Source organism: Podarcis erhardii (genome assembly GCF_964252035.2).
Source record: "Podarcis erhardii genome assembly, chromosome: 8".
Taxonomy (NCBI): Eukaryota; Metazoa; Chordata; class Lepidosauria; order Squamata; family Lacertidae; genus Podarcis; species Podarcis erhardii.
Genome location: NC_138499.1, coordinates 85,680,914 through 85,707,279, shown reverse-complemented (window position 1 = coordinate 85,707,279; position 26,366 = coordinate 85,680,914). Strand labels below are relative to the sequence as shown.

The window sequence follows — 26,366 nt, the reverse complement described above, 5'->3', positions numbered from 1 at the left end:
CTCGTGGTTAGTCTGGAAAAAGATAAACCAGAAGCCCAGGTTCAGATGTCATACCTAGCCAAACTATGGCTTCATTCAGCATGGCGCAGCAGAAAGACCACGGTGGAGGAAAGTGGCTACAGACTCCTCTCCTATAGTCTATATGTTCATGTCAAGCCATGGTTTGGCTCAGCAGGATGTATCAGAACAACTGGGCGAGAGGGATGACACAGACTTCTCTCCTCCCTTCTGCTGGCCAGATAAGAAATGATATTTGGAGGAGAGGAGCACTGAAGAGGAGGCTGTTTTGGGGACAGTCCTCTGTCGGTCTCAGAAAAAGTAATGTCTTCCATTTTTGTTGAAAAAGAGCATGGATCAACTCTGTGGTGAGATGGAAAGAACCTGCCCATCTTTACTTAAGAAGCTAATAAAATCTTAAAGTATCAACAACTTATATATCTCCTTTAATTTAGATTGACAGCTTGGATTCTACTTCAAGAACATCTCATATTTATGCAATCACAAACTGTTGCTTCAAGAAAAAGGCCAGAGATTACACAAGATTTACCAAATCTGAGCAAGCATAGTCAATTATTGTTTATTAGATGGGTCATTCCAAAAAATCAGAGTTCATCACAGGGGCTAGTATTGCTTGATAGATAGATAGATAGATAGATAGATAGATATATATATATATATATATATATATATATATATATATATATATATATGGTACAGAAACCAATAGCCTACTGTATATACAAGTATTTCACTTTTAAAAAGCTAATCGTGGTACAGTGGTGCCTCGCAAGACAAAATTAATTCGTTCCACGAGTTTTTTCGTCTTGCAATTTTTTCGTCTTGCGAAGCACGGACTTTGGAAAAGCTTCAAAAATCACCAAAGTCTTCAAAAACCTCAAAAAAGGCTACCACACCGCGTGCTATGAGTTGCTCCTCGAAGTGAATGCACGGTTTTAAGAAAAAGGAAACAAACTTGCAAGACAAAGGAAACAAACTTGCAAGACGTTTTCGTCTTGCGAAGCAAGCCCATAGGGAAATCCGTCTTGCGAAGCAACTCAAAAAACGAAAAACTCTTTCGTTTTGCGAGTTTTTCGTCTTTCGAGGCATTCGTCTTGCGAGGTACCACTGTATTCAATCCCTTTACGCTATCAGAATATTGCAGGAACACTAACCAGAGTTTATCATTTTTGTGGGCTCATCTTCATCTAAATGTTCTAACGCAGTAACGAAATCATCCTCAATTGATGACACTGATTGATTAGTATCGTCATCCTCAGCATGGGGTATGACAGACAGGTGCTTCTGCAATGAGCGCATTTCCACAGTACATCTTATACCAGCAGCATATTTACTCAGTAAAGTAAATAAAGAATCCACTTCGTGTCTTGCAAATGATGGAGACAATTTCATCACACACAGAATCCGTGAGGGGTAATTCTTGAGAAAGAGAGAGAGAAAATGTAATTTTACCCATTCAAAGATTATTCCTTCTTTTCTAAACTGCAGTGACATCAGTTAAGAAAATAAAGTGAAGTTTCTGCTAATAATTTCAAAAAAATGAAAAGTATATTCCCTGAGTATAATGGGGGGGGGGAATATTGACAAGTTTCCATTATCAAAATAATGACTTAACTTTTTCAGCAACACTCCCAGTGTGTATACATAAGCCTTTGACAATTTGTAGAACTGAGTAATACACACACACATTTCACATTTTATATTCAGAATGTTGTGTCAGATTAATACAATTAATTTGAAAGGCAAATTAAATGAAGTATACCACCAATCATACATTTATGTATTTTAAATCTCTCTTACCTTCTGCTTAAGAACACTGGTCTCCAATGGTTTATGAATATCCTTTAGGAAAATGACATCATTTTCATGTAAAGTGCACAAATGGAGGGATTTCAGAAGATCTGGGAGCTCAACAGACATGGCTGCCAATTCCTAAACCAAACACAGAGAATAATACACTCATGCTAGGAAAACTTTCCTTTAATGTCAGAGGACTTGTGGCAAACTCAGCCGAGCATTCTTTCACCCGGACATAGTTCCACAGTGCTGGAATCCTGTTTTATTTACAAGCCAATTTACAATTCCAATTATTCCAATTATTTTATTATAAAATGTATACACTGCCCTTTTCCATAATGCACTCACAAGGCAGCTGACAATAAAACAACAATGAAAGAAATTTAAAATAGAAAAGCACAGACAACTGAATCAATACAAAGCAGACAGAAACAATAAAACAATGAATCCTTAAAGGTCATAACTAAACAATGCCAACTGAAACAAAACCAACTAAAGTACCTTCTTAAAAATGGGAAACACATCTTAATCTCGGTGCCACAACTGAAAAGGCTCTTGTTCCCTACAACCCAAACACTGCCTGTATTGGAACTGCAAGAGGAGCATCAGAAGCTGAGTGAAATTTCCAAACCATTTCATATAACAGAAGCCAGTTCATGAGATGCTCTGATGCCAGACCTTTCAGGGCTTTAAAGGCAAAGGCTGTTTATACTTTTACACTTACTTACACTTCTGGCATGCTGAGGCATGTCTGAGTGCTCCTATAGCACAGAAGTAAAAAGGTAAAGGTAAAGGACCTCTGACCATCAGGTCCAGTCGTGACCGACTCTGGGGTTGTGGTGCTCATCTCGCTCTATAGGCCGAGGGAGCTGGCGTACAGCTTCCGGGTCATGTGGCCAGCATGACTAAGCCGCTTCTGGTGAACCAGAGCAGCGCACGGAAACGCTGTTTACCTTCCCACTGGAGCGGTACCTATTTATCTACTTGCACTTTGATGTGCTTTCGAACTGCTAGGTTGGCAGGAGCAGGGACCGAGCAACGGGAGCTCACCCCGTCGCGGGGATTCGAACCGCCGACCTTCTGATCAGCAAGTCCTAGGCTCTGTGGTTTAACCCACAGAGCCACCTGTGTCCCCGTCACAGAAGTAGACTAAGCTAAATGCCCTTTTTTGTCCCTAGGAATTTTGTACAGTCACCATTTCAAATTAAGGCTCCCTCTGGAAAAAGAGAACTGCTGTATTTCTATCATGGGAATACTAAAGACTGAAGGAGATTATATTTATAATTATAATTTATTATTTATACCCTACCCATCTGGCTGGGTTTCCCCAAATTAAGGATCATATAGTATTAAAAAATGTTACCTAACAGTAACACCACTTACTACTACTATTTTGTCTTTTACACAGCAGCAGAAGAGAGTGATCGATTGGGACAAATGGTGCGCTACTCCACCAACCCGAGTCTGCTCTCAGCCAGCCCCCACCTGCTGCCATTCATGGGGGCTTCCCTGCCCCCAGAGACAGTGCCAGGAAGTGGGAGAGGTGGTGGTGAAAGAGCAAACTGCCAGCTGTCCATGCTAGCTGTCTCCTCCACTGCTGCACCCGATGGGACTGTTCACAGGATGTACCGTTTGAGCTTTGTATCGCCTTCCAAGCTTGCAACAAACCTTCCTTCAGCGTCTTTTTGTGTGTGGTCATGTTTCATGACCGGTTGGAGGATGGATGGCGGCTAACAGATTGAGATTGAATCCTGACAAGACAGAAGTACTGTTTCTGGGGGACAGGAGGCGGGCAGGTGTGGAGGACTCCCTGGTCCTGAATGGGGTAACTGTGCCCCTGAAGGACCAGGTGCGCAGCCTGGGAGTCATTTTGGACTCACAGCTGTCCATGGAGGCACAGGTTAAATCCGTGTCCAGGGCAGCTGTGTACCAGCTCCATCTGGTACGCAGGCTGAGACCCTATCTGCCTGTGGACTGCCTCGCCAGAGTGGTGCATGCTCTGGTTATCTCCCGCTTGGACTACTGCAATGCGCTCTATGTGGGGCTACCTTTGAAGGTGACCCGGAAACTACAACTAATCCAGAACGCAGCAGCCAGACTGGTGACAGGGAGCGGCCGCCGAGACCATATAACACCGGTCTTGAAAGACCTACATTGGCTCCCAGTACGTTTCCGAGCACAATTCAAAGTGTTGGTTCTGACCTTTAAAGCCCTAAACGGCCTCGGTCCAGTATACCTGAAGGAGCGTCTCCACCCCCATCGTTCTACCCGGACACTGAGGTCCAGCACTGAGGGCCTTCTGGCGGTTCCCTCACTGCGAGAAGCCAAGTTACAGGGAACCAGGCAGAGGGCCTTCTCTGTAGTGGCGCCCTCCCTGTGGAACGCCCTCCCACCAGATGTCAAAGAGAACAACAACTACCAGACTTTTAGAAGACATCTGAAGGCAGCCCTGTTTAGAGATGCTTTTAATGTTTGATGTATCATAGTATTTTAATATTCTTTTGGAAGCCGCCCAGAGTGGCTGGGGAAACCCAGCCAGATGGGTGGGGTATAAATAATAAATTATTATTATTATTATTATTATTATTATTATTATTATTATTATTTCATTCATATTCATGAAGAGTGGGTAGCATCTGGGAGCATTTAGGGTGCTTGTGGGGGCTTCAATTGTGTCTCACCGGGGGGATGCTGACATGTTTGTTTACAGTGTGCACATGAGATTGGCCATATGTAGGGCGTGCATGTTGAGCATGGCTTGTGGGTCGTGTTTGCTGTTTCGGTGACATCAATGGTGCTGCATGATGCCTGCTTGTTACCTCTGCTAGGCTTAGTCTCCTTTAGAGGGCCTTAAAGGTAAGGGACCCCTGACCGTTAGGTCCTGTCACAGATGACTCTGGAGTTGCAGTGCTCATCTCGCTTTAATGGCCGAGGGAGCATGACTAAGCCACTTCTGGAGAACCAGAGCAGCGCACGGAAACGCCGTTTACCTTCCCACCGGAGTGGTACCTATTGATCTACTTGCACTTTGACGTGCTTTCAAACTGCTAGGTGGGCAGGAGCTGAGACGCAGCAACGGGAGCTCACCCCGTTGCAGGGATTCAAACCGCCAACCTTCTGATTGACAAGCCCTAGGCTTTGTGGTTTAGACCACAGCGCCTCCCAATCACCTCCAAACAAGGTTTGGATGCAAAGGTTATTGTGCTGGAGTATCACCAGTGGGCATATATCATGATGCTTTCCCAGTTTGCTCTGCCAGTCAACTAAGATATCTTATGCAGACACCATACCTTAGGAGCAACAGCTGTCTCATCAGCAAAGCACAGAAATGTGACCTGTAATAGAAATACATATATGTTATCTAAGCAAATAGAATTATATCAAAGCTTTCAATTCTACACTATATAGATGTAGAACTATACAGCTATAGAATAGAATATGGATTTCCTCTAAGACACATTTTACCAAGAGGAGATGGGTGGCTGTGCTTTATTACTTATCCATATACCCTAAGTGCATACTATTTCCGTTATTAATATGCAATGAGGCACTGGACAGAAGTTGGCTGCCCAGTACCTTTCTGCGAGGTGTACATGGGTCACATAATGACCAAATGTGCTGCATCTGAGATTCTGAAGGGGTATGCATACCCCCAACACACACCCTTGTATGTCACCTGCAAAAAATGACAAGGAAAACAGCGGGCAAAGAAGCTCCAAGAGATACTGTTATGCTACAGCCAGGAATCTTACCCTTACCTAGGCAATTTAGCAGGGTAAACCCAGATCAGGAGACTGAGCAATTGTTTGATTACACGTAATTGTTCAGTAAGTATTTTTAGAAATCTGAAAATTGTTCTGTACTCCGATTTATCATTTGGTTTTATTTTTAGAATAAGTTTTTGAAGATTCACTATGCAAAACTTTTCCCACAACATTATAATGGAAAGTTATTTGTCTGCTCACAATGCATTTGGATTCCTCTTAAGGTATCATAACCTGGTTATCAAGAAGCATGTTTTCATCTATGTTCAGCACTGCCACTTCCCAGAGGAGGGAATTCCTGCCACTTCCCAGAGGAGGAGGAAACAACTGGTGGTGGAAAAGTGACTCCTTACTGAGGGGGACAGAGGCAGCAGTGTGTAGAGGAAACAGGATATCCTGGGAGGTGTGCGGTTTTGCAGGTACAATGATTCAAGACAGGACAGACAAGTTGACAAGTCTTATAAAGCCTGCTGAGTTTTACCCTTTCCTTCCGATTCATGTGGGTACAAATGATACTGACAGACACAGCCTTCAACATGCAGCAAGGGACTACGAGGCTCTGGGTAGGAAGGTGAAGGTCCTAGGAGTACAGGCGGTTTTTTCATCACTCCTTCCTGTTGAAGGTCGTGACCCAGGAGGAGAGAGGAAAATACTAGAAAGAAAAAACTGGCTGTGCTGGTGTTGTTGGGAAAGATATGGCTTCTCGGACCATGGTTTCTGCTATTGCACCTCACAGTGCATTATTATTATTATTAAGACAGTGACTGGCAACAATGTGTTTTCTAAGAGTCTTGTGAACTTGATCTTGAGAGCTTTCAACTAAATCCTGAGAGGGAGGGAGAAAATATTACAGACAACAGGGGAAACTTCATAGGAATGGTGCTACAGGAACCTACTAATGGGTAGAAAAGACAAGAAAGAAGCTGCTGGATGGAATGACTCATGGTTTCAGTTTTCTCTATAATGATGCATACAGCATGGGAAACAAGCAAGATGAATTTGAGTTCTTACTAAAAGGTAAAGGGACCCCTGACTATGAGGTCCAATCGTGACCGACTCTGGGGTTGTGGCACTCATCTTGCTTTATTGGCTTTATTGGTTATGGGGCCAGTATTACTAAGCCGCTTCTGGCAAACCAGAGCAGCGCATGGAAACGGCGTTTACCTTCCCGCCGGAGAGGTGCCGGAGAGGTACCTATTTATCTACTTGTACTTTGACGTGCTTTCAAACTGCTAGGTGGGCAGGAGCAGGGACCGAGCAACGGGAGCTCACCCCGTCACGGGGATTTGAACTGCCGACCTTCTGATTGGCAAGCCCTAGGCTCTGTGGTTTAACCCACAGCACCACCCATGTCCCCTGAGTTCTTACTACAGTAAGTTCTTACTACAGGATAGGAAATATTACCTAATAGGCATTACTGAAACATGGTGAGATGAGACTCACGACTGGGATGTAGAAACCTGCTCAAAAAGAATAGACCAAGCAGGAAGGGAGAAGGAGAAGGAATAGCAGTATATAAGAATGATGTGTACACCTGTGAAGATATCTATGACCTGGAGCATGGAAGGCAGATTGAGAATATTTGGGTAAAAATTGTAAGAGAGGGAAACAACAGTGACCTTACTTTGGGTCAAAACAAAACAGATTCCTTCCAGTAGCACCTTAAAGACCAACTAAGTCAGTTCTTGGTATGAGCTTTCGTGTGCATGCACACTTCTTCAGATACACTGAAACAGAAGTTTCCAGACCCTTCTATATAGTGAGAAGGTGGGGAGGGGTATTACTCAGAAGGGTGGTGGGAATGGGTGATTGGCAGATAGCTGTGATGAGCCTGTTGACGACTCTTAATGACTGCAATAGGTCTTACAGGAAAAAGCAAGGGGTGAAAAGGTGAAAAATGGCTTTGTCATGTATAATGAGATAAGAATCCAAGGTCTTTGTTCAGACCAGGTTTCTCCATGGTTTTAAGTTTGGTGATAAGTTGTAATTCAGCAGCTTCTCTTTCCAGTCTATTTCTGAAATTCCTTTGTAGTAAAACAGCTACTTTGAGATCTTGTATAGAATGTCCTGGGAGATTGAAGTGTTCTCCTACCCTTCTCTATATAGAAGGGTCTGGAAACTTCTGTTTCAGTGTATCTGAAGAAGTGTGCATGCACATGAAAGCTCATACCAAGAACTGACTTAGTTGGTCTTTAAGGTGCTACTGGAAGGAATCTGTTTTGTTTTGACTATGGCAGACCAACACGGCTACCTATCTGTAACTTACTTTGGGTGTCTGCTACACTCCTCAAAGCTAGACCGAAGACTTGGATGCTCCCTTACTACAGCAGATTACCAAACACTCAGAATGATATCTGTTGAATATCTGTTGGAACTCAAGCATTGCCAAGTATGTAAGGTCTACTAAATTCCTCCATATGGTCCACCAAGAATATAAGATCTACAAAATGCTATGCTAAGCTGCATCAACAGAAGTATAGTGTCCTGATAAAGGGAATTAATGGTACCACTCTATTCTGCCTTGGTCAGACCACCCCTGGAGTCCTGTGTCCAGTTCTGGGCACCACAATTCAAGAAGGGTATTGACAAGCTGGAATATGTGCAGAGCAGGCCAACCAAAATGATCAAGGGTCTGGAAACCAAGCATTATAAGGAGTAGTTGAGGGGGTTGGGTATGTTTAGCCTGGAAAAGAGGAGACTGAGTGGAGATATGATAGGCATCTTCAAATAGCAATGGGTTATTACATGGACGATGGAGCAATCTTCTTTTCTCCTGCTCCAGAGAGTAGGATACAAACCAATAGAATCAAGTTACAAGAAAGAAGACTCTGAATAAGTATTAGGGAGAACTTTCTGACAGTAAGAGCCATCTGACGGTGGAATGGATTATCTCATATGGTGGTACACTGTCCTTCATTTGAGATTTTTAAGCAGAGGTTAGTTGCACATCTCTACAATTCTACAGTGGTGCCCCACAAGACGAATGCCTCGCAAGACGGAAAACTCGCTAGACGAAAGAGTTTTCCGTTTTGGAGGTGCTTCGCAAAACGAATTTCCTATGGGGTTTGCTTCGCAAGACGAAAATGTCTTGTGAGTTCCTGCGGGGTTTTTTTCCTCCCCCCCCTTTTTCTAAGCCGATAAGCCGCTTATCCGCTAAGCCGCTAAAAGCCGCTAATAGCGCTAATCCGCTAAGCCGTCAATGGGCTTGCTTTGCAAGACAAAAAAACCGCTAGACGAAGAGACTCGCGGAACGGATTCTTTTCGTCTTGCGAGGCACCACTGTATATAGATACCATTTTGAATCAAGATAGCAGACCACACCTTTCAAAACTACACTGATTTTTTGCTTCTTAGAATTCCCAAGCAACATCAGTTACAAGGTTGCTAGTTAATTATACAAAACATAGCACAAGCCTCCACTGCTAGTAGTATACTCAAGCAGCACTCATTTATGATGTCTTTATAATGAGCATAAAATCAATATTTGCTAGCATGGATGTAAGTGAAAAGCAATTTATTTTTAAAAAACCTGATGTGTAAAAACAAAACAAGACCTCATTGAAATTGTCTTTCTCCGCCTTCAACTCTTCTGCTGATACTGTGCATAATTCTTTTTCACTTTGCAACAATGCCTTCATGGGAGGCATTGAACATTCACCAAAGCTCTGGAAAAAGAAAACAGGAAATGAAAACACACCATATATTTTTCTAGCCTTTTAAGATTCAGGTTTTACACCAGGTAACTAGATGTGTACATACACTCAATTCAGTCTAAAGGTAAAGGTAGAGGTACTCCTGACTTTAGGTCTAGTTGCAGACAAATGGATATTTGAAAAGCCAAGAATGTAACATAATCGGAAATATTATGTCAAACCTTTATCATGGCTACAAGACAGTACAAGATAGATTTATTCAACAACAGGATAGCCAAAAGAACAAGACTTCACCTTTCTCACTGGTACCCTTGACATCCTATGACTGCTTCGGATCCTGATATGGCCATCCATTGCTTACTTTTTGTTTCTAATGATGAATCCAACAACTTCTAAAAAACAAAAACAAAAGGAGATAGCAATCGGATAACTTGACGAAATCAACTGTTGTTTACATTTTTTAATAATCATTTTGCTAAAAACAATGAAGGGTGTGAATTAAATAGCAGAAAATTAAATGAATATAAACGGCATACTAGCCAGACAGCTTTACCATTAGCAAATAGTCAGGCTTATTTGACTAGGGATATGGGAGAGACTCACTACAGGAGAGGTTCTGGTGTTGCAGATAACACAGGAACACATCTCTCAGATCATATACTTTTTTTTGTACCAGATGCAGAGAATCCCTTGTTTTAATTTGCAATAGCTGAAAGCTGTTTTTAGAAAACTCAGGAGACAGAGTCCATATTACTCAAAGAAACTCAGAGAGAATATGCTTGGAGAAACTAACAGCTTAGCAAGAAAATACTTTAAAGGGTACAATTTGTTAGCAGCAACAACTCAAACTCTCATTTTTGTCTAGGAGAGGAAAGCTCCCCATTTCAAATGCAGTAAGAAAAAAAGTGTAACTCTGAAAAATCTGGGTGTCTAAGGTAAGCTAAATACTATACCTTTAGAACATGGAAACACCTCCACTTGCAACTGGAGATTTTACCAGGTTTTATTCCTCCCAATGCATTGGCTATGAGTAATAAAATTGCAATAATTCAGTGCCAAACAAAATAATATCTGACCAGTCTAGCACTGCCATTCCCCAGCTGGTTGTGTTTACTTCCTGACTGAATATGAGTAACATGAATAGTATAACTGCAAGCCAAAAAAATGTGTTCCCCTGCCAGATGCCAGAAACTTGAACCAAATCAAAATTTGGGGTGGGATTTGGAGTTGGCTTCTGGAGGACAAAACAAATAAGCTTTTTTTGTATTGTTAATGCCTTCTATAAACACATTTATTCATAATGCAACTGTAATTATTAAACTATAAAAGGCGCTAGATAGGACTTAAATTTTAGATGTATGAACAGAGCTTCAATGCATCAACTAATCTGATTATAATAATTTGATGAAGAAGTAAATACACAATTGGTATAGTGTGGTAGCTAAGAATCACAAAGTTCCTAGTCTGACTATTGCTACTGCTATGAAATTCCTAGTCTGTATGGTCAGGCTGAAACATGAATGACATTCGCCAGTGGCCAGCAAAGAGAGTGTGGGGGAACCTGGGTCTTCAACTTTAGCAACTGCATAGCAACCAGAAGTTTGTGTGTAAACCGGTTTTTGCTTACGAGGGGGTGGGGAGTGGGGAGCTAAGAAGCAGGGAGCTAAGAAGCAGGCCAGCAATCTAGACTTTCACTACTTAAACATGCAGAAATTTGGGGCCTATACAAAAGGAAGATGTTCCCATGCATGTGCGGAGAACAATACAGTGGTGCCTCGCAAGACGAAATTAATCCGTTCCGTGAGGCTCTTCGTATAGCGGTTTTTTCGTCTTGCGAAGCAAGCCCATTGACAGCTTAGCGGATTAGCGCTATTAGCGGTTTGGCGGCTTTTAGCAATCAGCTGTTAAGCGGCTTATCAGCAGAACAGCTGATAAGCGGCTTAGCGGCTTAGGAAAGGGCAAAAAAAAAAGCGAAAAAACCCCGCGGGAACTCGCAAGATTTCTTCGTCTTGCGAAGCAACCCCATAGAGAAATTCGTTTAGCGAAGCGCCTCCAAAACAGAAAACCCTTTCGTCTAGCGGGTTTTCCGTCTTGCAAGGCGTTCGTCTTGCGGGGCACCACTGTACTGAGACAATTCAAACCTGAATCTTGGCAGGGAAGAACTGCCAAGCCATTTGGATTTCTGACTGAGGCAGTGCCTCATCAGCCCATGTGTATATAAACACAGCTGACTCTCAATGTCATTTCAGAGAACCAATCCACAAAAAGAATCACGATTTTTTAGGGTGCTGCACAGCAGAGGTTTTGAAAGGGAGCACTTGAGGGTGGCACTTCATTCTCCCATCTTATCTATTTTTTTCAAGGCTCCCAAGATCCTATTTGTGATTATCCCTCCCCCCCTTAGCGTGTGGATTAGGGTTAGTTAACTAAATAGGGTAATTCTTTCACTCTAAACTCTTTCCCCTTTTCCAGGACTTCTTCACAAGGAACCTTTGGACCTTCATTTTTAGGCTGGTTATTTGTCCTTATATTCCTTTGCAATGGAAGACCACAGGTTGTGTTCTGTTCATCTGCTATCCTTTCATTCATTTTAGCAAAGAAAGATTCCTGAATGATGTTACTCAGGCCTGATCCACTTGGCACACAAGCACTAGCCAGTTCCATCCCCAGACTGAATGGTGACAATATACCTGACTGAAAATGGTGAGCAACGGCTATTTAGCAAAATACCTGACAGAGGAGAAGAGGTACCAGGAATAAATGAGCAGTTTGCAACTGCTGTGCACCTGTCAGGTAAATTACCATCTTTTGTAAGGCCAATTTTTAAAATTAAGAGTTTTCTGATTACACAGAAGTCTGCAAAGAATGCTTAATTTTCAAAACAGGTTAGATGGCTCTGGTCTGGTTAGAAACTGCACTCTGTCACCTTGAAATCTCCTCCCCATCCCCTGCATTTCAAATGAGTGTGGGAGGCTGTTGTTACCTGGCAATGAGAAAAACGTACTCTGTCCAGTTCCTTTTAGTCTTTTTATTACTTTTAGTCTTTTTATTACTTCATGTCTACTGGGACAGAGGTCTTGGACTAAGAGAGTTTCCAAGGGTGCAACCAGGCCCAACAGGCAGTTAAATATAACTTAAATTGCATACATACATACATATTCACTAGCAATAGCTGGCTCAGTAAGTTATAACCTTACTAATATTTTCATGGTCACCAGAAAACTAAGTGAAGTAGGAGCAATTATGTATTTTCAACAAATAGGCACCAACATTTATTGGCAAACCCTACTTGTTCTTTTGTGTTCTATATATTGATGGTGAATTTTGATATAGACAACCCCCAATTTAGGTGGGGTTTGTGTGCCAGGTCATTGTGCGCGATGGCAGAGCATGCATAAGCCCATAATGCCCCCCACATATCGAATGTGCATAAATTGGTCATTGCCTGTACAGGGTAAGAACAACCATAGTTGCTGAGATTTTATATTCTACAAGTATTTCAATATACAGAAACCCCATTCCGCTTTGCATCTAGTCACCTAGGCACCTCAGTTTTTAAAGGCATAAGGTACACAACAGGCTGAAAGAGCTGACGCCAAGCTGACTCTATACAGTACTCTTGTCAACCCAGTTTAGCTCAATTTATAATAGCTTCATCATATGGTTTGAATTCAATCATTTTTCTTTTTTTACTACCATAACGTTATACAGTTCTTAAAAGTATCTTATAGCAAAAATCTAAGCAGAGTGTGGCTTGTAGAAGTTGTCTTTAGGCACTGAGCTAGCACCTGGCAAGGGGGAGCAAATACCAGGGTCCACTGAAAAAAAGTTTTGTATTTTTTAATGGCCTGGTGTTGTAGATACACATGCTGGACCAGGGAGGCACAATTATTTTCCTTGTTGCCCCACAATCTCGGACTGTGCATGTCTTCGGTGAGGCCCTGAGGCTATCCTCAGGGCCTCACCGAAGACATGCACAGTCCGAGATTGTGGGGAAAATTGTCCATTTTCTCCCCCCCCCCCCCATTATTTGCCCCAAAGATGCCATGGGGCACCTTCAGGGAGAAACTGCAACTTTCGAGGAGGGGGGGTTGCTAAAAAGGGATGTGGGGAAACAAAGGTCCTCCTCTTGTGCTATGATCTCAGTCCAGATGAGACGTCTTTATGCAGGTGGTAGGGAGAAGGGGCACATTTATGTTTTCTGCTACCAACTTACTAGGTGGCTTCAGACAAGCCATTATCTCCCACTCTTTTAATATATGGATGGCTATGGCTATCTAAGATGCACATGGACTTCTACTGGGTGGCAAAGAGACGCGGGTGGTGCTGTGGTCTAAACCACTGAGCCTCTTGGGCTTGCCAATCAGAAGGTTGGCAGTTCGAATCCGCACAACGGAGTGAGCTCCCGTTGCTCTGTCCCAGCTCCTACCAACCTAGAAGTTCGAAAGCACACCAGTGCAAGTAGGTAAATAGGTACCGCTGCGGTGGGAATGCAAATGATGTTTCCATGCGCTCTGGCACTTGTCATGGTGTCCTGTTGCACCAGAAGCGGTTTAGTCATGCTGGCCACATGACCTGGAAATCTGTCTGTGGACAAACGCTAGCTCCCTCAGCCTAAAAAGAGAGACGAGTGCCGCACCTATTGCCTTTGACTGGACTTAACCATCCAGGGGTCCTTTACCTTTACCTACTGGGTGGCAAGCAGAGCCCCTTAAAGGGATGTGCATGGCTTTTTTTATTAACATTGATTGAATTTTTATATCACCCTATACCCGGAGGTCTCAGGGTGGTTCACAGAACAAAATTATTAGCCACTGAGTCCATTCCGAGGCCTTGTTACTTGCACAGGAGGCACTGAACGACTCTGGAGCAGGTTACCTAAAAGGCTGACTTCCAATGCAATGCCCAGTAAGGGCACCAACGGACACAGACCCCTGTGAGTTGCGTCCTGGCCTGAGGATTACTGGCCTGCGCAGAAGCAGGATGGGGTGGCGAGATGCCCATGCTGCACTGGAACAGGAGAAGCCCCATCTTTACTGCCTTCCTGCCGGGTCAGACAAAGGCCTTGACTTGACCTCTTGGCCACTCTCTCCAGTTCAAACAGTTGCGCAATCCCAAAGTAGATCATTTTGCTGTGTACGTTCCCATTGTGTTTTAATTGTGGTGTATCTTTAATTACTCTGTATTTTAATAATGTTATGTGATTGTGATTGTGTGTGTGTGTGTGTGTGTGTGTGTGTGTATAGTGGTACTTCAGGTTACAGATGCTTCAGATTACAGACTCTGCTAACCCAGAAATAGTACCTTGGGTTAAGAACTTTGCTTCAGGATGAGAACAGAAATCGTGCTCTGGCGGTGCGGCAGGCCCCATTAGCTAAAGTGGTGCTTCAGGTTAAGAACAGTTTCAGGTTAAGAACGGACCTGCAGAACGAATTAAGTACTTAACCCAAGGTACCACTGTATATATATATATGTGTGTGTGTGTGTGTTTATATCTATAATTATTTGTAATAATAAATAACATCTATTATAAATAATAATGGTTGCCCCAAGTGGATAAGACATAATATCCATTACAATTATTTATAGTGATTATTTATTAAATATACAATAATTACACACATATATCCACACACACACACACCCCATTTATATATATAAAAAATAACAGTTTTGTAAAGCGCTCCCAAGCCACCTGAGCACTGAGCTAATTCATTGCTCCTACTAGGAATAAGAAAAGCAGCGGGCAAAGCGGGGGCGGGGGCGCGCACGGAAGGGTCTCCCCGCCCCCCCCCCCGTGACCTAGAGACCCCCCCCCGTCCCCCCGGTGCAGCTGCGAGGATCCCGCGGAGCATCATCATCATCATCATCATCATGGGTGTCGTGGCTGCTGCTCCTCTTCCTGCCCCCCCCCCCGCGCGCGGCCAGAATGAGGGAAAGGGGGGAGGGGTCCGGAGTGACGTCACGAGAGGCAGGAAGGAGCGGGGGGGAGGGGGCGCCGGACCGTTGCTCTGAGGGGGGAGGGCGGGGGGCGCGCGCAGCCCTCCCCCCACCCCCTCCCCGCAGTCACCTGTCCCTTTTCAAGGGGGTCTCGACGCCCCCTCGCCCGGCTCCATTCCGCCCGCCCCGCCCTCCTCACCTGAGGCGTTTCCTTCCTTCCCCCCACAACTCGCGGACCATCGCCTTCGCCGCCGCCGCCTCCTCCTCCTCCTCCTCCGCCTCCTCCTTCTCGCGAGAACACGCACAGGGACGCGTTCGCCGCCGCCGCTAACGTTCGCCCCCCCCCACCCGGCTGCCACACACTCCCGCATGCGCAGTAGCTGCGAACGAAGCCGCCGCGTGACGCTCGTGCCCCGCTCCCCCCGGTCTGCCCGCCCCGGCCTGCTCTTACGTAAGCCGCCTGGAGTCCCTGTCAGGGGAAAAGGCGGGCTATAAATAAATGTAAAATTACTACTGCTTGTGCTTGTGGTTCTTTCCCCCCCACCCCCACAATATACAATGGTACCTCAGGTTAAGAACTTAATTCGTTCTGGAGGTCCGTTCTTAACCTGAAACTGTTCTTAACCTGAAGCACCACTTCAGCTAATGGGAGCCTCCTGCTGCCGCTGCGCCGCCAGAGCACGATTTCTGTTCTCACCCTGAAGCACTGTTCTTAACCTGAAGCACTATTTCTGGGTTAGCGGAGTCTGTAACCTGAAGCACCTGTAACCCGAGGTACCACTGTACTAGAATATACAGTGGTACCTCAGGTTACAGATGCTTCAGGTTACAGACTCCGCTAACCCAGAAATAGTGCTTCAGGTTAAGAACTTTGCTTCAGGAGGAGAACAGAAATTGTGCTCCGCCGGTGCAGCGGCAGCAGGAGGCCCCATTAGCTAAAGTGGTGCTTCAGGTTAAGAACAGTTTCAGGTTAAGAACGGACCTCCAGAACGAATTAAGTACTTAACCCGAGGTACCACTGTACTAGACTATACAAGCTGGCTCCTGAATAGCAGGGGGTTAGACTAGATAACCCCTGGGAGACTCTTTCCCACCCCATAGCAAAGTGGTTCTGCATTAGTCAGTGGTTGAGGAGGTCAAAAAAAGAATTATAGTCCTCCAATATATCCAAAGTCTTTGTAACATTATTCACAGCCTGCCAAAGAGTTCAAGTGTTTACAGTGTTCTTTTAAAGACAATCCATATTTGTCCCATTTTCTATTGAAGTTTTGATCCTTCTGATTTCTGATTTTCCCAGTCAATCTAGCCATCTCTAGATTTTCCCAGTCAATCTAGCCATCTCTGAAGGGTTTGCAATACCACCCAACTCTCTCTGGCCAACAACCTGCATAAAAAGCAATGGATTCTATTTTAGGGTTGATTCTCTCCAGTTTCAACCCAATGTGCAATTAAGGTCTAATATTCCTGAACAACACGTCAGGGTTGTTGTAAGCCAATCCAAAGTCTGACCCGTAGCATTTAGTATGAATTGCCTGCAGGCCCGTCTGAGGCATTCGCTACCTGGAATATGAATTTTGGAATCTGCCTTCTGCAACACTTGTGTGGTGCTTTGGGGTGGCTAAGGGGTTGGGCAATTTCTAAAACCTTTAAAAGTTTTTACACGCCTTTGTTCTGGGTCCTCACCCGGTGGGGAGGGGGACGACTGGTGCAACAGAAAAATAAACATTTCCTTGCTTTCCTTCTATTGGTTCCTGCCTCCATTCATTTCTCTCTGACCAATAATGGGCTTAAGGGACACTGAATCCCTTCATGGAGAGATGAGCTGTGAATGCCAACCCTACATTTTTCAACAACAGTATGGGGGTCTTGGATTGAAGAAACAGTCTGCTGTCATACTAGGCTGGACTTCCACCCAGTGGCGTAGCGTGGGGGGAACAGGGGGGGCCGGGCGCACCGGGCGCAACATCTGGGGGGGGGCGCGCTAATCTAGTGGAAGAGACTCGAGTGCTAAAATCCACGGGTTAGGGGGCGCAAATTACTTGCCTTGCCCCGGGCGCTGACAACACATGCTACGCCACTGCTTCCACCTCTGCATTTTTGCACTAGATCTTCCCATGGCCTTCACCATGTTGTTGTGGGTTACCAAGTATTCCCCTAACATGACATTTCAGCATGAAACTGTTCTTTGTGAGCACACCTGAAGAAAGGGAAGAGGCTGGATGTGCTGTTAACTCCTGTTGGTGCTTTAGTCAGGTTCTGCTCTTTTCCCCACCCCAATATATTTTGAATAGTTATAGTTTGAGACGCAGCTCATGTTATGTCTTCTATGGTATGTGTTGCAGATGAGTCGAAATTAACTGCACAAATGTGTAAGATCAAACTAACCTCGCATGCAATAAACTTTTACAGTGGTACCTCGGGTGACATACGCTTCAGGTATTTTAATAATGTTATGTGATTGTGATTGTGTGTGTGTGTGTGTGTGTGTGTTTTATATATATATACATACACACACACACACACACACACACACACACACAGTGGTACTTCAGGTTACATATGCTTCAGGTTACAGACTCCGCTAACCCAGAAATAGTATCTCGGATTAAGAACTTTGCTTCAGGATGAGAACAGAAATCACGTGGCGGCAGCGCGGCGGCAGCGGGAGGCCCCATTAGCTAAAGCGGTGCTTCAGGTTAAGAACAGTTTCAGGTTAAGAACGGACCTCCGGAACAAATTAAGTACTTAACCTGAGGTACCCCTGTATTAGTGTTATGTCCCAGACATGCTTGCTGTTGGGTTTAGTGCAAATCAGAAATTAATGCAAAAGGCGGGAATGAGAAACTGCGATGCCTCTATTGTGCAGTGAGAACGTATTCGAACCAGTATCTTCTCTCTTCTCTTCTGCAGAAAGATAGTCAGAAGGCGACAAGCTGATTGAACGGTGTTGTTTTAAAAACAGGACAAATGGGAAATTTGTTTGGGTGAAATAGGCCCAGCTGGGATGATCATCAGCCCCCAATAAAGGTGCCCTCAAATGAACAGCATGAGAAGCAGACTGTTATGTACTGAAGTTCTCACCCTGGGCCAGCAGGGGGATACTGTAGATACCGGTAGTTTTCACTCAGGTCCACATATGCAAATAAGGGATTGAAAGTGACGTTCAGTGATTGGATAGTTACAGAAAGTAGTTACTGTTGCATTCTAGTGGAGCTCTATATAAGCAGGCTGGCTGAACCCTTCAGTTCAGTTCTGTTCTGGCCTGTGAATATACAAGAGTTGTTTGAAGAATCGCTGTGTCGTCTGATATGTTCACCCACAACTTAACACAGACCAGGTAACAACTACATGATGTTTGCGTGTTCACACAAGCACTGAAAACTTAAATCTAAATTTAGGGAGATACTGTGTAACGCCACCTAACAGAGCCAAAGTACAGGTGTGTCCTGCAGCAAATTCAACAGCAGCTGCATTCTTGGGTGAGAAGAGACAGCCAGCAGTCTCTGGAGTGGAAAAGATGGAAGAACTTGGACGTATTCACCACCACAAGGTGGAGGGAGCATTTCATTTTAGAGAAATTGCCCACTGGAACTGCAAGTCACTGGGTGCTATGCATCTATGGATCTATGCATCTTTATTTCTTATGAGGAACATCATGGGAGGAGTGTTTTCAGCTACTTCGCCCCCTGCACTTGGAAGCCTCCTATGAAGCTGCTGAAGGAGAGGAACTGTAAGCCCCATCATGGGAGGGGCGTTTCTATGGCAACGGTCAGGCTCCCTTTGTTAAGTTGTGGGCAAACATATCAGACGACACAGCGATTCTTCCAAAGCAGCTCTTTATTTGTAAGCTGGAACAGAACTGAACTGAGGAGCTCAGTCAGCCTGCTTATATAGAGCTCCACTAGAATGCAACAGTAACCATTTTCTGTAACTAGCCAATCACTGAACGTCACTTTCGATCCTTCATTTGCATAACTATCTACAGTATCCCCCTGCTGGCCCAGGGTGAGAACTTCAGTACATAACACCCTTGTTATTTTTGTTATTGCATGCTGGGTGTTGTTTAGATAATCTTGCTATATTTATAGTACTGAAAGGGGTTTTTTGTATGTTACTATGTTTGCTATTGTGTTGTTTTGCTATGTTATTAGGAAATTCCTTTTCACTGTTTGTTTGTGAAATGTTACTGTTTTCTTTGTCGTAAGCCCCTTTGAGCATGTTTTTTGTGTGCGCGGAAAAGCGGCACACAAATAAAAGGAATGAGGAGCCAGGCATTCATCCAATGTTCGGAGACAACCACCCTCCATCTTTTGTTGTGCAATGGACAAAGGAATCCTAGAGCAACAGACACAATATGCAGAGCGTTAGATGTTCTTGTCCAGGGCAATCCCAATCTTGTCTATTCAGAAGTCAGTCTGCTCATTAAACCCATTTCTCACTAAAAAAAAATTCAAATAAATTATTGAGATTGTATGTATTGGTTTATTTCAGAAGGAAGATCCATCAAGTGCCCTTTAAGGGAGGCATATCTCATAAATGTACAATAAAATCAACCATTGCATCCAGCAGCATACAAAAATACACATCTCCATGACTTCCATACAATAATAAATAGGCAATCATGCATCCAGTAATAAAAAGGCACAAAAAACTGGTCACTTAGAAGTCATAAAATTACTATTAACAGAACCACCCAAATATTCTGAATACAGAAATGTAACAATATATCCCAAAGGTGCAAAACACATAAAACATCTTTCAAATAGCATATGCAATAAATATCTCAACCGTTGTATATATTAAAAATAAACCTGTGTCATTGTAAACAGTATGTAAACAGACAAAAACTCACTGTTTCTTAAAAACAAATACAAGTAAATAAAGCCCAAACTTACAACATTCTCTGCTCAACAGATTTCATGGGCAAGTTTGCTGACACACTGAAAAATTGGAGTCTTTTTACAGCATACGAAGACGACAGCTAGGCTCACCTGCAGAGCATCTCAGTGCCCATGGCCTGGCCCAGGGCTCAGGGAATGGCTACACTCTCAGTGGGCAAGGCACACAACCCATGCACTAAGGTTGGCGCTCTCAATGGGAGGAGGCTATCCCTGCTGCAAGAAGGCTGCACCACCCCATAGGTAAAGATCTGAACTACGAAAGAGTCATCAATATCAATAACCCTCTAAGCAGAGGTTGGATGCCCATCAATCATGGATGCTTTAGCTGAGATTCCTGCCTTGCAGGGGGCTGGACCTGATGATGCCCGGGATCCCTTCCACCTCTACGAAAATAAAACTCGGATTTGTGGTAACTGCTGTTTAACATAAGAAAACCATTAATCACTTGCATAGCACTTGTCATTTAGATATCTTCAGACTATGTTTTGCAAATAAGCTGCTAGGCAGGATTCCCATTCTCCAAATGGGAAAACGTAGGCACAGAAAGGTTAAATTGTTCACAATTGCACATTAGGGGAATAAGCTGCCCCTTGAATGGATGCGGTGCCCAGGTTGTAAAATGGCCTCCCCAAGAGAAAATGTCAGCTCTAGACCAGGGCTGGCTCCCCTGGGCCCCTCCACATCAGATGACAACTCCCATCATTCCCGACCACTGGCTAGGCTGAGGGGCAGATGAACACTGGAGTCCATCTGCTGGAGATTAACTACCCCTGCGCTAGACAGAAACATTTTTCCCCCACCCAGGAAATAAAACATTTAAATTTGAGCAAATCTCAATCTGTTTCACTTCTCTCCTGTTGCTTTTACGATTGTTTTGTGTTTGTTTGTATTGATTTTATGTCACATGCCATCCTGATCTAACAAGAGGAAAGGCGGTATGCGCAAGTTTTAATAAACGAAAATAAATGTTCTTCCAGTTCGACACGAGTTGGCGTCGCATAGCTACTTTCTGATCTCACATACACTGGCATTTAGAAAAGTAAGAGAGTTATCAAACGCCTTGGACAAGAAACGGAATCCAGGCACCCTGAAAGATGAAAGGTAAGAAATATGCAGCGGCTTCATAGTTCTTGTTAACTCAATATTCCTGGCTTAGCTATAACGCAGAACAGCAGGAGGAAAGAGGGAAATGGCACACAAGACCTCGTACAGTGGGAATTTTCAGACAATTGTCAATACAAAAAAAAAATGTAAATTAGACACTTTGGCAACAGTGCTGCTATCTGATTATTATGGATAACTTCATATGGTTTTGAAAAACACAAAATTCTAAGATCTGGCTAACTAGCTGAAACTTTGGGTCTGTTTGTTTGTTTGTTTGTTTGTTTGTTTGTTTGAATAAAAGAAGTACATGTTGCTGAAGGAAATTTTTTTCGCATGCAATACTTTGCAAAATTACCATTAACCAGCAGGACCGGCTCGTTAGTACTTTTCAACATTTGGTCACATAAGGAATATATGCACATTTAAGTGAGAACAAAGTCACCTTAGAGCCTCTAAATGTCTGACCTTGTCAGTGATTGGCACACCCTGAAATACACAGACATTGGCAGAAGCAACGTCATTTAAGATACAAAACCAGTGCTTTTTTCGGGGGAGGGGGATGCAGGGGAGAACACAGAAAGGAAATGGTTTGTTTTACTTGCAGGTACAGTCATACCTTGGGTTGCGAACGCTGCGGGTTGCGCATTTTCAGGTTGTGGACCGCGCCGAACCCGGAAGTACCAGAAAAGGTTACTTCCAGGTTTCGGCACATGCACAGAAGCACCAAATTGCATCACGCACATGCGCAGACGTGGCACTGCGCTGCGGGTTGCGAACGTGCCTCTTGCAAGGATCACGTTCGCAACCCAAGGTATGACTGTACTATACTTTCTTACTATTTCTTGGGTTTAAAATTCCTTGGGTTACATTGGACAAAACACTTGTGCTGTGAAGAACGTATCCCCTAAAGAAGAGCTGGTAACCTCGTTTCATTCGAGAGTTGGATTAAAAAGCGGCTAACCTACCGATTCCAACCAAAACAAATAAAAAATAAGGTTGAGAAAGTGAGAAGCCTGGAAGTATATTTTGAAGAAATGCAAAATTTGAAAACTGAACTCATAGAGGTAGCTCAGCTCTTCTAATTGTTTTGGTTTTAAACCACAGAATTGAAATAAGCTCCCAGAAGGTTAAGTGTATTATTTCTCCTCCTTACTCCTGCCTCCCCCACTGCCCCCAAAAGTAGGCAGAGTATTTCCTCTTCTTCCTGCTGAGTCTTAGCCATGAAACACACACACTCAACCTTCTACTGTAGAAATATCTCTGCTTTTGGGAGCGCCAAAATGAATGGGATCCCTGCGGAAAACAGCTTTAAAAACCTCAACAGCACACAATTCAAAGAGCAGAGAATTCAACTGGGTTCAAGCTGCAACTGCAAAGGAACAACTAAGAAGCCTTGGAGTTAATAATTATAACAACAATGATGGATAATAATAATAAGCAAGCTGCTGGCTGTTCTTTCGCAGCCACAGCTTTAACTTCCCCAGCATCTCCTGCAGGCCAGAGGCTCCCCACTATTTTATAGTGAAATGATAGTTGCACACTGGGAAAAGCCGAAGTCTTTTAAATAGAATTGAAGCCTGTAGGAATCTCTCATGGAAACAGTCAAACGCATTCTCCCCTTGAGCTATGTTAAGTTATAAGTATTCAAAATATTAACAGCCTGGTCCTATGCTGTGACCAACTCCACTGAAAATAAAGGGTTGAGGCTGCAATCCCATGCAGGATTCGGCACACCTAAGATTTTGTAAACCCGGTCCAACCATTTCCTACCATTTACCTTGACACAAAAAGCAACTATGATAAAAGCTATCCATCTTGTATGTTTCATCTCTCTCTCATCATATCTCTCAAACTGGATTAATTTTTCCCACATATGTGAAATCACACACACACAGGTACAAATGGCTATGGTTACTTATTTACGTTTACTTATTTATGCACAGGAATGAGTAAACTTTTTCAGACTGGTTGAGGGTTGTGGCTGGGCTGGATGAATCCCTAGCCGGAATTAAGATTGCCGGAAGAAATATCAACAACCTCAGATATGCAGATGACACAACATTGATGGCAGAAAGTGAGGAGGAATTAAAGAACCTTTTAATGAGGGTGAAAGAGGAGAGCGCAAAATATGGTTTGAAGCTCAACATCAAAAAAATGAAGATCATGGCCACTGGGCCCATCACCTCCTGGCAAATAGAAGGGGAAGAAATGGAGGCAGCGAGAGATTTTACTTTCTTGGGCTCCATGATCACTGCAGATGGTGACAGCAGCCACAAAATTAAAAGACGCCTGCTTCTTGGGAGAAAAGCAATGACAAACCTAGACAGCATCTGAAAAAGCAGAGACATCACCTTGCCAACAAAGGTCCGTATAGTTAAAGCTATGGTTTTCCCAGTAGTGATGTATGGAAGTGAGAGCTGGACCATAAAGAAGGCTGATCGCCAAAGAATTGATGCTTTTGAACTCTGGTGCTGGAGGAGACTCTTGAGAGTCCCATGGACTGCAAGAAGATCAAACCTCTCCATTCTGAAGGAAATCAGCCCTGAGTGCTCACTGGAAGGACAGATCATGAAGCTGAGGCTCCAGTACTTTGGCCACCTCATGAGAAGAAAAGACTCCCTGGAAAAGACCCTGATGTTGGGAAAGATGGAGGGCACAAGGAGAAGGGGACGGCAGAAGACGAGATGGTTGGATAGTGTTCTCGAAGCTACCAGCATGAGTCTGACCAAACTGCGGGAGGCAGTGGAAGACAGGAGTGCCTGGCGTGCTCTGGTCCATGGGGTCATGAAGAGTCGGACACGACTAAACTACTAAACAACAACAAAATCCCAGTGGGAAGCTGTGGGGGACCCAATCCGTGGTAGTAAGGGCCCCTCCCACCATTCTACAACCTTCACAGACATGCACAGAGAGCTATTTCACTTGGAAACAGAGGCATGTACTTAATCCTTAGTAACTCCACTAGAGTTTCACCATTTTCTCCAAGGATGTTTTGTATCAAGATGGTTTAAAAAACAAAACAAAACTGTGCAATACCCTTTTATCTCTCCCTGTGCTAAAAAGCAAAAAGACTTCCATCCCCAAATAATGTAGACCTGAAGGAGCGTCTCCACCCCCATCGCTTTGCCCAGACACTTCAAAAGGCAAGAGCATACAGGTACTTAGCAAATGCAAAATTCACTGAGCACACTGTTTGCGTATTTGTCAGGAACACAAATCCATCTACCGAGACATCTGAACTTCTTGTAGAGGAAGAAGCCGGCCAAGGTACATTTTGCACGCCATCAAAGCCCTTTCCCCTTTCAGTTATTCTCTTATAAATAGCTTGTGGCTGGGAGGAGAGGGTAAAACCAGTGGGGTTCCTCGCACCTATTTTAAAAGTTGCAGCTTCCATTTTTTATCAGTACTATATCTGTCTTAAGGAGCAAATACTGTTTCTGTTTTTTAATAGACTAATTGATGAGACTCATGTTTAAAGCTAACCAGGTGCACAATGTCTTTGCCGGACTGAAGTAACTGCAAAGCAATACGTTTAACATTGACAAAACTATACAGTTTCATTTCAGCAGACTTTCAGAATATCGTTTCCAATAAGGATCTGGCTGCTGTTACTGTCTTTTTACTCTTATAATGTTGTTGTTGTTGTTGTTGTTGTTGTTGTTGGTTTGTAGTAGTTGTTATGATTCCACTATTATAAACGAGGGTGATATTTAATGCAGAGTGGAGCTGCTGGAATTAATAGACCAAACTTAATCATGTTCATTCCTTTCATTGGATTTACTCTGTGTAAAACATAGTTGAATACCCATCCAAATTATATAGGAAATCAGCATACTACATTGCACACATGCAACAAAAGCTTAAACTGCTACAGTCAAACCTCAGTTCCTGAACACCGTTATCATACATTTCGACTCCTGAACACTGAAAACCCAGAAATAAGTGTTCAGGTTATTAAACGTTTTTCGGAAGCCAAACATTCAACGCGGCTTCCGCTTGAATGCAAGAAGTTCTTGCAGTCGATCGGAAGCTGTGATTCAGTTGTGGAACATTTCAGAAGCCGAACGGGCTTCTGGAATGGATTACATTCAACAACTGTGGTGTGACTGTTTTTCCCACCGCAAATATCTGTTCTAGGGGAAGAGAGTACAACTAATCTTCCATATAATTAATTCAAAGTTCAGAGGTAAAAAGAATTATGTGAGCAACAGTTGCTTCTCAAGTGACAAATTAGTGCAGTTATTTGACCCTGACAACAGAGAGTGACCTGGGAATATTTGTCCTTATCTTAGATTCTTACTCAGCTGGTTTTTACCTGCATGAGCCTCTCAATAGGAAGGCCTGCAGGCATCACCTCAAGCAAAATGTCCCCTCGACCAGGACTGCTTCCCCTCACCGCCACAAAGCCGTGCATATCAGGTTCAACTATGTGGCCTTTGCAGCAGAAATTTGCACTCCATTGTGCAAATTTTCATTTAAATAAATGTATGGTGATTTACTTAAACTGTCTGGAGGGTAGCTACCTATAGAACCAAGTTTTATTTACACCAGCCCCTTCCACATCATACGCAGCACAGACAGAAATTAATACATAATTATAAAAAAACTCAAGCATTCACTTGTTTACCAGAGCCTACTTGTTTTCTTCAGAGCAAGTTGAAGAACTGGATATATGCAGATATATAAAGTTATCGCCACAAATACATACATGCTGCAACCACCACAAAGCATAAGTAAACTACCACTCTGTCCTGAAACAACATTTCTTTTTCCTCTAAACTGCTACTTGACAACTGAGAACAACATCAATATAGCTGGTTGCTTTCTGTTTTACTTACAGGCTATGATTTTTAAGTTATTTTCCAACCACTGTGACAATTCTGAACAAACCCTTTCACAATACTAACGACATTTTAAGACATAGCGTTAAAATCAGTGTTCTTCATTTCCCAATTTTATGGGAAAGTCCACTAGCTTTCTTATATGTAAAAGTCACATATCTGTCCTTTTAAAACACAGAACTATTTCTTTATTTTAAAAAGCAGAAAAAATAAAATAAAATTCCAAATTACTGTATTTTTCTATGTATAAGACTATATTCCCCCCCCCATTTTTTTTAAGTTTAAAATTGGAGGTTGTCTTATACATGGAACGTTGCAATTATTTATTTCTTAATTTTGGGCTCAAAA

General features: G+C 43.3%; 1 protein-coding gene and 2 long non-coding RNA genes across 7 annotated transcripts in view; 1 reads left to right on the top strand and 2 right to left on the bottom strand.

Annotated features, from left to right (window-relative positions):
• AKAP11 (A-kinase anchoring protein 11) overlaps positions 1 to 15,504 on the bottom strand; it is a 44,183-nt gene extending 28,679 nt beyond the window's left edge. For 4 of the 5 annotated variants that reach the window (XM_081872579.1, XM_081872581.1, XM_081872582.1 and 1 more), the window contains exons 1-6: positions 15,372 to 15,504; positions 9,527 to 9,624; positions 9,134 to 9,244; positions 5,106 to 5,150; positions 1,819 to 1,950; positions 1,173 to 1,437 (exon numbers count right to left, since the gene is read on the bottom strand). In XM_081872579.1, coding sequence (XP_081728705.1) covers positions 1,173 to 1,437; positions 1,819 to 1,950; positions 5,106 to 5,150; positions 9,134 to 9,244; positions 9,527 to 9,586 — 613 coding nt within the window. In that variant the 5' untranslated portion in view covers positions 9,587 to 9,624; positions 15,372 to 15,504. Of the gene's footprint in view, positions 1 to 1,172; positions 1,438 to 1,818; positions 1,951 to 5,105; positions 5,151 to 9,133; positions 9,245 to 9,526; positions 9,625 to 10,185; positions 10,257 to 15,371 lie in introns of all 5 variants that reach the window. The other variant, XM_081872580.1, reaches the window with a different exon arrangement.
• Positions 862 to 26,285, top strand: LOC309347982. Its single transcript, XR_014159105.1, has 2 exons — positions 862 to 1,127; positions 22,700 to 26,285. It is a non-coding gene; the product is annotated as an uncharacterized lncRNA (long non-coding RNA).
• LOC309347949 lies at positions 19,632 to 22,703 on the bottom strand. Its single transcript, XR_014159066.1, has 2 exons — positions 22,346 to 22,703; positions 19,632 to 22,250 (listed from the first exon to the last, which is right to left on the bottom strand). It is a non-coding gene; the product is annotated as an uncharacterized lncRNA (long non-coding RNA).
• Positions 26,286 to 26,366: the final 81 nt, after the last annotated feature.